Source organism: Bactrocera latifrons, unplaced genomic scaffold (assembly GCF_001853355.1).
Source record: "Bactrocera latifrons isolate USDA-ARS-PBARC rearing strain unplaced genomic scaffold, ASM185335v1 scaffold_1042, whole genome shotgun sequence".
Classification (NCBI taxonomy): domain Eukaryota; kingdom Metazoa; phylum Arthropoda; class Insecta; order Diptera; family Tephritidae; genus Bactrocera; species Bactrocera latifrons.
In genome coordinates, this window is record NW_017534456.1 from 21,250 (window position 1) to 32,723 (window position 11,474).

Below are 11,474 nucleotides of genomic sequence, written 5' to 3' on the forward strand. Positions count from 1 at the left end.
TTTGCTCCATGTTTGCGACGCTGTAACTCACGAACGACTTAAAGGAAACGACAATCAATCAAACACGTGTTAGCGCGTGAAATGAGCTTTCCAAAAAGGTATAGCCTGACCCGATGCGACGAATGAAACTAGAACTACGTGTTCTCAGCGCCAACTAGCGAAAATATAATCAAATCTTATCCCCATCGTCTTCTGATATATTTTTCATTTAATAATGTTTCACGGTCATTTAAAGTGAAAACTGCTGTTTCCTTAATATAAAAAAAAACTTTACTATAAAATGAGTTAGGTACATATTTTACATCAAAAATGTTACAAAGTTTGAAATGAATTGGCCAAGTAATTTTGAAATCACAGTGTACACGGACTTCGCAAAAAGAGTTTTGAGACGAAGAACAGAAATTTTTTTTACCATGAAATATTTTTCAAAATTTTTTTTTACGATTAAATTAAATCAATCGGAAAGTTAACTTGATTCATTTAGTAAAAGAGCCAATCATGCCATATTACGTTAAAAGCAGTCTTGATGTTCATTAATACTTTGTTTGGAGACTGATTCCTTATGAAATAGCTTCTTATTCTAACTAAAGGATGAACAGCGTTATGTTTATTTCTAAAGAAAAACTGTTGTTAGAAGAACTCCATTGTGTTCAATGAAAGTTGCTAATTTTGTGGGACGATAAGAACAAAGATCTATAGAAGCTATGTTAAGTGACAAGATAAAATTAACCACTTCAGGATCGCTCGAATGAGCAGATGCAATGTGATTCCTAATGAAAATCTGACTAAGGATCGCACATTTTTCACTAGCAGTAGTGTATCAGATTGTATTATCTTTTAACGTTGGACTGTATGAACCCTCCTTCTATAATACGTTTGTTATGTTCCAAATGGAGAAAGTAGATTGTTCCAGTATTCATTGTGGAGTTTTAACATTAACTTTTATGCATATATTGAGTTGACTCAACAAAATTGAAAGAATTCAGTTCGACATTTAGTAAATTTTTAGAGGCATATCTTGAGTATCTTGTCTAGTTTGCGTTTTTGTAGTATACCTTTTTGAGTTATCAATCATTGAAGATAACCGATACAACTAAATGATCAGAATTGACACAGGTTATAAGAAAAATGCCGAGCGTTGAACTTTGTTGTCCTTTCCCACAGGAACATGGTTGCAATCTTAACGAAAACAATATGAAAATTTCTTCGAATAATGTCAGCAGAAAACTGTTGCCTCTTGTTGTTGGTTCCACCTTCATGACCCCCAAGAAAATAACAAAAAAAATATTAGAGTACTCGTTAGATGAGTTTGTAATTTGAAAAATAAGCGTTTTAAATAAGCGTAGTGTTAGATGGAGAAACGAAATGGTGTCGAATTTTTTTCTTAATTAAAACTGCTATTGCTACTGAATTATAATCGATAACAACACTAAATATCGTTCAATCTGTAAAATATGTTATTGAAATTCGGTGAAATGTTTCTTTAATAACACAGCTGTACAATCAATACAATACTTCTTTTGGCCCCCTTATACCTTTTTGAACTTCCATTTATTGCATATCACTTGGCCAAAGTGGGAGTTATTTTTAATAGAAGCATTTTTTTGGCATAAGTGACTGAAATTCAGGACTTTGAAACGTTCGGCTTAATTTATTGTATATACATATATGTTTATAAACTGCTTGAAAATAAGTTCTCAAGTACACCTGAGCAATGTCTAAATGAATGAAAGTCCGAAGGGGTCGTTTAGGTTTTTATCACAAATATCTCATTTGGGAAATATTTTTATATAATTTTCGCTGACGGAAAGTAGAATATAGCAGTAAAGCTAAGTTTATGAGATAAAAAATATGGGAATGTTGGTTTACTCCTGGGTTTTCCGATTAAATTCATGGGGATTATACGTGTGAAAGACCAGTGCATATACATATACGTATTTTTTCTCATTTCAGGGTATTTTAGTAGAGAATAATGTAACTGGTCGACTGGAACCAAGAGAAGCACCAGCGTGGAAACGTCGCGTTTTTCGATATCTAGTTAGTTTTCCTGTGATCGGAATGTGCCTCGCGCTTGTTTTTGTTGTGATGTTTCTAATGCTACGATTCCAGGTGAGTGACCTATGTAGATATTCAAACAAAATAATCGAAATGAGGAGCATAGATGTCAGCAATAGATAATTTAGAGCAATGAAATAAAATATTAATMAGCGTGTGAGGAAGATTTTGATTCGTTTTATTATTTAGTGACGTATATGCAAAACTGTAACATCGTTTAATCGCAACCGTCGCAATTAAATTTTTTGTACATTAGCAATTCCTTGACAGCTAGTGCCAAATGAAAGAGCGCGATTTTGAAGATACATACCAGCCATAGCAGCATAAAATCAGCTTTACAGCTCTATTTCAATTTACTGCTATAACGCTTTAAATAATAAGTTCAGCAGATTTTTAACCCTTTAAAGCACGACATTTTAATTAATTCTGTTGTTTCATTTATTTGCAAAGTCGTTATAAGACCATTTCATATTTAATTTACTTTGGCTATATTCAGTTATTGTAAGCTAAAGCTTATAAAAGCAATTTACAAATTACTCTTAGATTTAGGTAAAACAATTCTCAAACACATTTAGCTTGTTTTTCTTTGTAATTTTTTTAGATTTTGATAGTTTTCCACAAATCTACAATCAGGTTAGGTTTTGCTTACTTTTCTTATTTCGGTTTAAGTAAAATTCACAAACTCATTTCATGCAATACATTTATTTTTTACAGGATTGGCTGGATCATAATAACATACCTGATAGTGGAATTGCTCAATGCATGTATAATTTGCACAAGGTTATTATAAGTTTTTAACTCCTTATTTGTGTATTTTATATTTTGGTATTTATACAATACATTCATATGCACATACGTTCATTTTCATATGTACATACAAGTATTACTGAGGACAAAAAATAGTAAGAATTTTAAATTTAAATTTCGCGCGAAATAATTTTTTCCGAAACCGAATAAACTAGGCCAAAGAGGGTCAAAATCAAGGTTATGTTGACAGTTTTCTTCGATTATTGATTATTCCGACCKGGCAAACTATCAACAAGGAATGTATATTTGAGTGTTATGCAACGTTTGCGCCAAGTAGAGTATCTAATAAGAAACCAGAATTATGGTCCGTCAATTCTTTGTTTTTGGACCACTATAATGCACCGTCGTATACTGTGTTGATTCATTGTGAATTTTTAACAAAAATTTCAACCAACATCATGCTCAAAACAATTGTTTTGAGGATTGGAAAAAAGTTGAAACAAGTGTACTGGAGCCAAGGGGAATTACTTTGACGGGGATGACATAGGTTTTGAAAAATAAATTAAGAATTTTATTTTTGTTTGCTCATAGTAGTATATTATATATATGTATATCTGTGTTAATTCGTACATAATATATTCTATTTTTTTTAATACAATTGAGAATAAGTAAATTTTACATGTGGAATCAAAACTAACGTCGCGTCAATTATTAATTAGTATGGGAGACAATTACATAAATGGATATTGTTATGCTTTAAAAAATGTTTTGGGGTCTGAAATTACAAAGAGATTCCATATTTCCATATACATTTATTCAACTGAATAGTGAACTAAACCATATTTTCAAAAGAATTCAAATCATGTACATATGTTCGTTTAATTTCACAAAGTATGGACAAAAATTTTGCAATCTATCGCTGATATCTAAATTAATTCTGCAAATAAGAAGTATTTATAAATTATACATTTGTTCATGACATATATTTTAATAGGATTGGTGGGACTCTAAATTGCCGGAAGAAAGCATTCTATGCTGTTTCAGTGTAATACCAAAGGTCTTATTAGCTGGGGCAATCACATTAATGGATGAGGCTTATTATAAATTAGCTGTCTGGCTTAATGATCACGGTTTGTTCAAGTCGTTTTCTGTATCGTATTCAATATAATTTGTATTGTTTTAGAAAACTATCGTCTTCAATCGAAATACGAAAACCATCTTATTGCAAAAGTGGCTCTTTTTCAGTTCGTCAACTCATTTTTGTCCTTATTCTACATTGCTTTCTATCTTCAAGATGAGGATAAGCTGAAAGAGGTAAGTAAGAATAATCTTTATGAAATATACTTCCATTATACAAGTAAATTTAAAAATATATAAGTTTTTATATGAAAAAAGATTGTTGAAAAACACCGTTTTTTACACGAGGAAATCTAAATAACTCGTTAAGAAAAATGTGAGAAAAAATTATTTACAGACTTCTCTTCTCTCCTTTCGGATAAACTTTTTAAGAACCATTTGTTGATTTCCTATCTTAATTACTAACCTTTTGTTTCGAGTTCGTATCTAAATCAAATTAATTGAATTAAAAGCCTCAAGTTATCAGAGAAATTCAGATATTTATATCTCACAAGAGGGTTGCCTTTTATATTCGGGGTTTAGAGAACTAAACACACTTTTATTAATAATCGAAAATTGCTTTGTTGTTTTCAAAACTTTTTTCACTAAAACCTATACACTTTTGTATGCGTTTGAACCAATTGTCGAAGCACTTTGGCCACTCTGACTGAGGTATCTCCAAAACATGCACCAAGCATGCATTTACCTTACCTCTTAGTTTCTTTTTATGTACAGGAATATGAAGAAGTTATTCGGTGCCTAATCAAGATTACACGGCGGATGACTCATCGAATCGATATTTTGAGTGCTTCAAAAAGCAGTTGTTTCATTCCATTTGTCAGATATCGTAGTGTCGTGGTTAAGAGTGGCTCGTCTTCGGCGGAAGATTTCCCTGATTTCTTGAAAGACAACTATTAAACCTATGGTTGTGTACCACTCATAATTTATTGTTCTGCGTTGTTCTAGTGATCTGATTGCGATATGCCAAGTAAAAGAACAACAGGCAACCATTTGCTTTGAAGTGCATCGTGTGCAAAAACCCTTATTGCATTCGGCTCATCTTGAAACACCTATACAGCTGTTCTTTACTTTCGGGCTCATATAGGGAAATTTACGATTCATCATCTTTCATATGATGTGTTTCGAAGCTATCGAATTTTTTTCAATGGTTTTATCGACGAGTAAAGTAGTAATTAAGTTTGATGAGTAATTGCTTTCGTTCTTTCTTTATACTATAATTTAAGATATATGTCACCTATAAAAAAACAATATTTTAACTTATTATTTACTCTCTCATTCTGTCTAGCAATTGGCCGGATTGTTAATTTCACGACAAATAATTGGCAACCTTCGAGAGTCAGCAATACCTTACTTCATTGAACAATGGAAACTAGCTAAATTGAGCTTTAATATGTGGGGTGCGCTTAGCCCAACACAGGATATCAACCGAACCATAATGGATTCAAGTATTTCAACGACCACATCGACAGCATCCACTACCACTGGAAAAATAAAAGTGGAAACACCGCAACAAACACCTACGAAACACGAATCCAGTAACCCATTGRTAAGAACTACAGCTTCAGCATGTAAACGGAATATCGGGCAAGCAGAGATCGAAAGTACCCTTTACAAGGTAAATAAATGGTAACCTGTGTATTTAAAAAGTCAATATGATACAATATTGACAATTACAGTACGATGGGACATTTTCCGATCATTTAGAGATGCTGGTGCAGATGGGTTATGTAGTACTTTTCTCTGCTGCTTTTCCATTGGCCGGTATATGTGCGCTCGTCAACAACTTGATGGAGATACGTTCGGATGCCTTCAAATTGGCCCACGTTCACCAAAGGCCATTCGGTCAGCGTGTGGCTAATATTGGTACCTGGCAAAATGCGTTTAGTATTTTGTCGTTGGCTGCAGTCATTGTCAACTGTGCGTTGATTGGCTTATCCGGGCAAGTTTCACGTTTATGGCCTGGACTAACAACTGCTCAAACAATAATTTTGATTGTTACCTTGGAGGTATTACGAAACCCAACTTTTTTATTTCCTGCAGTACATTATTTATTTTAATTATTACTTTACTTACTGTCATTATTTCAGCACATTATGTTAGGATTGCGTTCAGCGCTTACATGGTTGCTACCTGAATTGCCGTCGTGGTTGGCAGCKGAAATCGCACGTGCCGAACATTGTCGCAGAGAGATGCAATGTAAGGGAACTTCACCGCGACCCACACCACCGACACCTCCATCTACTACTTCCACACAGCCAGACCAGGATGYCTTAATTTTAGAAGGCACAACCACTAATGATCAATCAATGGAGAGTCAAGTCGCTGAGGATATTTTATACCAAGAGCAATTGCGGCAAAGCTCAAACTATCCGCAAATGGATGAAATAGTCAATTTCGGCCTACAACGCASTATTGAAGCAGATGTGAATATATTTGAGAATCGTGATTCTTCGCCAGACTCACCCCCTTCACAAGTACAAAAGCTGTATATCGCAATCGCATATTTTCTACTACTTTTAATATTGCAGACCAGTACTATATTGATAAGACCTTTACATGAATCAACACCGCCAAACAGTGGTTCATCAATGGCGAGCTTAATTCAGGAGACTGGCCACGGACACGGCAGGTTAGTCTATTTATCAAATAAATTTCTTAATTATTTAAAGCTTCTGCTTTAAAGTTTACGTTTTGACACTTTTTACATAAGTTTTCAATAATATCAATAATACAATTTTAATAATCTTCTACCTCAAAGTAAAATTGTTAAAGTTATTTTCACCCAAACGCTTTTCAACTTTTATTACTTTTCATGCAGAAAATTCTGTAAAATTATTGTTCTAAAAATTGTATTATCTTGCAACATATTTCACATAATGTTTGTGAGTAACACTCAAAACAAAATAAGATATGTATAGAGGTGTGTTTATTACATTGACGGAAATTACGAATTACGTGTGCCACGTCCACTAAAAACAAATATTCAAATACACTTAAACTTCTATTATTGACGTATTAAACTGCAAAATATCTGGGCATACGTGATTTTTTGTTGTGTTTAAAAAGTAAGCACGGTCTTTACTCGGTCGGAAACTACCGTGGTTACAAAATTCTTAGAAAGTGGTACATTCGTATATCGAATATGAAAATCCTCAATGCCTATGGCTAAAGTCAGCCGATAACCTTGGTTAAAATTAGGTTTAATTAGCTCTGTTTTTGACTACGCAGAGCACAGCACTTCATTTTGACAATTGCTAGAGGTAAAGTTTTTCACCTAACAAAACTTCTAGCAGAGAAGAGCACATACTTTTATATTGTTATGCTAAGGCTTTACTATGGCTCCCGTCAAAGTGAGAGCAGTAGCAATAGCAAAAATAATGCTACGGGAGTAGGGTAACTTTTCAAACGCTGAGTATATGTATTATTGTAATAGCCATGCTTCCTTGCCTACAATGTATTGTTGGGACAGAAATTAATGAAATTGAAGCAATCCTTGATCTAGCCCAAACATTCCTTTAAGGATCTCAATTACATTGCTAAATGTACCTAATATCAAAGGTATATTTGGTAGGTTTACAATGTGTGTTTTCGTTAAAAATGTATGAAATCGCTATGTTTCCCTAATCATATTAGTAATTATTTCCATCTCTCCGTTGATTGCAATCAATTTACAATTTCTCCGAATAACGATTCATTTGTAATATTTTGCGATCATTCGCCAATACTCCTTTGTGAGAGTAAAAAGTTCGACTRCATCTGACTTTACACTTTCTAAGAAGCTTCAACCAAAATATACAACCAATGGTGCTACTATTTTCAAGCATTCTAGAAACTAATGATATATTTTTKATTTCTTCAAATTGAATAAAATAAAAATGATATTGTTTCAATCGAGATTTATACTATTTAGGAGACATTTATCACATTATATTTTATTACATATAAACAGTTTATACTTGTATATTCAATTGCAAATCTTAACTATCAAATATTATAATAAATAAATTATTTATGTATATTAATATATTTGTAATATATCTTTTAAATTGTTATATTTATTACCATATTATTGTTGACTTCATATAGCGCATGTAAAAGTTGTAAGCTGAAAATGAAAAATATGGAAATACCCCCATTTCATGGATATTCAATTCGTAATTTAAGCTCAATTCAATCGAATCAAAGATTGCACGCTTTTTCAGGGTAATTAATTTTTTTGTGTCCTGTATATAATGAGAGAATGTAAGCATATGAATAACTGTGTGTCAACACATAAACATTCATAGCCGTGATACATTTATCTACAGATAGATCTTCGAATGTAGATATGTTAAAAGGGTGTGCWTTTGATATTAACTTGTGTTATTGTTGAACATTTCAAATTTTTAGTTTAATTCTTAATTTATCATAGCAATAAGAAAATGAATGTGCAATTAAATGATACTTGCTTTCAAATACTGTTGGGATTTATAGAAATTCTATACATATATAAATATATAGTACATGGATAAAAAGTTGTATGTATTCATAGATTCATAACTAATTTACGTGTGCGGCCTTAAGCTTATTTTCAAATAACTAAAAAAAAGTATAGGCTTTGAAGCTATCGGCCGGCTTTTTAAAAGTTAGTAAAGTAATTTATTTTCGCCATACTTTTCACTAACTCAATTTTAATCACCCTCGGTTTAAAGTCAATTTCACTAAATCTTTTTTATGGATCATATATTGTGAAACAATAAGCTTTAAATTTAATATTAGTGCGAATGAATATTTATATTTTATAATATTATAATTGTCTTTTATAACTACACTAACTAGATTGACAGATTAAAAATACACAACAAATTGTTAGCATGATAAAACCAAATCATAGCCGATATTGCACTAAATTCCGTTTGATTATACTCACATATGTATATAGTAAATTTGTGAATTAAACATTAATGTAATGAGCACACAAAATTTACATTAGAGCGGTTCATTAATTTTGGAATTCGAAAAAAATGGTTATTAAAAATTTAGATGTTTTTGTTATGTTAGCATAAATAATATTGGAAATTGCTTTGGTGCCAATACTTGTCAGAACATAAAAGTCTGAGCAAAGAAAAATATAGATTTAGAAATAATTCTAAAAACAAAAAACTAAACCGCTCTAATGTTAATATGTGATCATGTAGATACTTATGTATTCCTAATTTTTAAAAGCTTTCATTAATGGTGAATTTTCTCTCTTTCTTATTTTTTCTGCTTTAATTTTCTATTCCGCATTTTTTATTTGAAATGTTTCTAAATTTATAACCATATTTTTGCATCCAATTTTTCTCGCCAAACTTCCGCCTTCCGTTTGCTTCTGCTCCTGTATTCCTGTATTTGATTTTACCAATTATTTAGAGTTTCTTTAAGCAGTGCAAGCACTCTGGCATTAAATACTATCCGTCAGCCTATWCATATACCAGAGATACCGCCTTTCCGGAAAAAATCAAATGACTCAACTGATCAAACTGGTAGCAGTGCGAGCAGTAGTCCGCTGCGCTCCAGACATCCGCTTATTTCGACACCTCCACCCATGTTACAGCATCAACCCACAAAAATACCGGAGATACCACCTTATAAACAGCGCAAAATCTCGGCAGAAAGTGCCACACATATAAATATGAGTGTAAGATATCACCATTATATTTTTAAACTACATATGTATGTATTTATKTATATATGAACCCACCTAMGGAAATAGAGTACACAGTTATAAGTTTTTAATTATTGATTTTCTTCATGTATTGTTAATAGTATTASCTTAGCCCACAAACCCTTTGTAAATGTCGTAAGCGTAAAAGTTAAATTAATGTTATAGTAATTCAATGGTTCACCAAAGCTTAAATAAACAAGTAAGGAAGGGCTAAGTTCGGGTGTSACCGAAYATTTTATACTCTCGCATGATAAAGTGATTATCGAGATTTCATTATCCGTCATTTACATTACATATTTTTTTATTTTGCTTTAAAATTAATTAGATTAGATYAATTTGTTTACTTTGAGTATTGAATTGTATTTTCATTTATTTTAATTGTATTGAAAAGTTATAGTCCGATCACGATAATTTTTTCACAAGGGATACCTCAGCTCAAATACCGYATTTGTGTAAAGTTTTATTCCGCTATCATCATTGGTTCCTAATGTATATATATAATACAGAGAAGGCATCAGATGGAATTCAAAATAGCGTTATATTGGAAGAAGGCGTGGTTGTGAACCGATTTCACCCATATTTCGTACATGTCATTAGGGTGTTAAGAAAATATTATATACTGAATTTCATTGAAATCGGTCGAGTAGTTCCTGAGATATAGTTTTTGGTCCATAAGTGGACGACGCCACGCCCATTTTCTATTTAAAACAAAGCCTGGGTGCAGCTTCCTTCTGCCATTTCTTCCGTAAAATTTAGTGTTTCTGACGTTTTTTGTTAGTCGGTTAACGCATTTTTAGTAATTTTCAACATAAGATTTGTATGGGAGGTGGACGTGGTTATTATCCGATTTCTTCCATTTTTGAGCTGTATATGAAAATGCCTGAGGGAAACGACTCTATAGAGTTTGGTTGACATAGCTATAGTAGTTTCCGAGATATGTATAAAAAACTTAGTAGGGGGCGGGGCCATGCCCACTTTTCCAAAAAAATTACGTCCAAATATGCCCCTCCCTAATACGATCCTTTGTGCCAAATTTCACTTTCATATCTTTATTTATGGCTTAGTTATGACACTTTATAGAAGAAATCTACAATTTGGGAACAATACAAATAACAAGTAAGATTGCAACCAGCAGCAATCCAAGCCATGGAAATGCCTTAAGATGTAAACGTCAAGACAGAGGATCAGAATCCAAGCAATTTGATATATACTCAATATAACTGACCCACAATTTCCGCATGGTAGTTGTTAGAAAGACGAAAATCATTATACGTAGTATATGGGAGTTAGTGGTATCGACCCGATTTTATTTATTAACTATTTATAATCATGCCCCATACTACCAAAATTTATTTAAGGCACCTTACATACAATAACTAATCACATGGAGAGAAATGAGGCAGATGTGATCCTGATATTAATTATAAAGGTTGCCCAATTTTGTCTATTTTAGGCGCAAAGATAAACTGTTATGAGTGAAACACGCTCTATAATTTTAATTGAGATATCTTAAATATTTTCCGATATATGCAGWACAAAGTCACCCGGAAGTTCGAAGATCTTTATTTTAATTATATAAGGACTCAGGGAACAATTGATCCGATTCAACCCATTTTAAATAACCAGAATTGCTATTGTCAAGAAGGAATACTCTCAAGTACAGTTTCAATTGTATATCTCACACATTGGCCGATATTTTCGGTCAAAAGTCAGCTATAATACGCTATAATACTGGGGTCCACATATTCGGTACCTAGGGGTTTGAAAACTTTTGGCTGGATTTGAACAATTTTTGACCATAAGAAGGCATACTTTAAAAGAATTATTAGTGCACAATTTTATTCCGTTA

The 11,474-nt window shown here is 32.4% G+C and overlaps 1 protein-coding gene across 4 annotated transcripts in view; it reads left to right on the forward strand.

The window, feature by feature from the left end:
• Positions 1 to 1,953: 1,953 nt before the first annotated feature.
• The window catches only part of LOC108969309, a gene marked incomplete at its 5' end in the record, with an annotated part of 22,403 nt that continues 12,882 nt past the window's right edge, over positions 1,954 to 11,474 (forward strand). For 2 of the 4 annotated variants that reach the window (XM_018933945.1, XM_018933953.1), the window contains 10 exon segments: positions 1,954 to 2,109; positions 2,770 to 2,835; positions 3,797 to 3,932; positions 3,986 to 4,116; positions 5,225 to 5,554; positions 5,616 to 5,945; positions 6,027 to 6,413; positions 6,468 to 6,568; positions 8,026 to 8,142; positions 9,331 to 9,598. In XM_018933945.1, coding sequence (XP_018789490.1) covers positions 1,954 to 2,109; positions 2,770 to 2,835; positions 3,797 to 3,932; positions 3,986 to 4,116; positions 5,225 to 5,554; positions 5,616 to 5,945; positions 6,027 to 6,413; positions 6,468 to 6,568; positions 8,026 to 8,142; positions 9,331 to 9,598 — 2,022 coding nt within the window. 4 annotated transcript variants of the gene reach the window in all.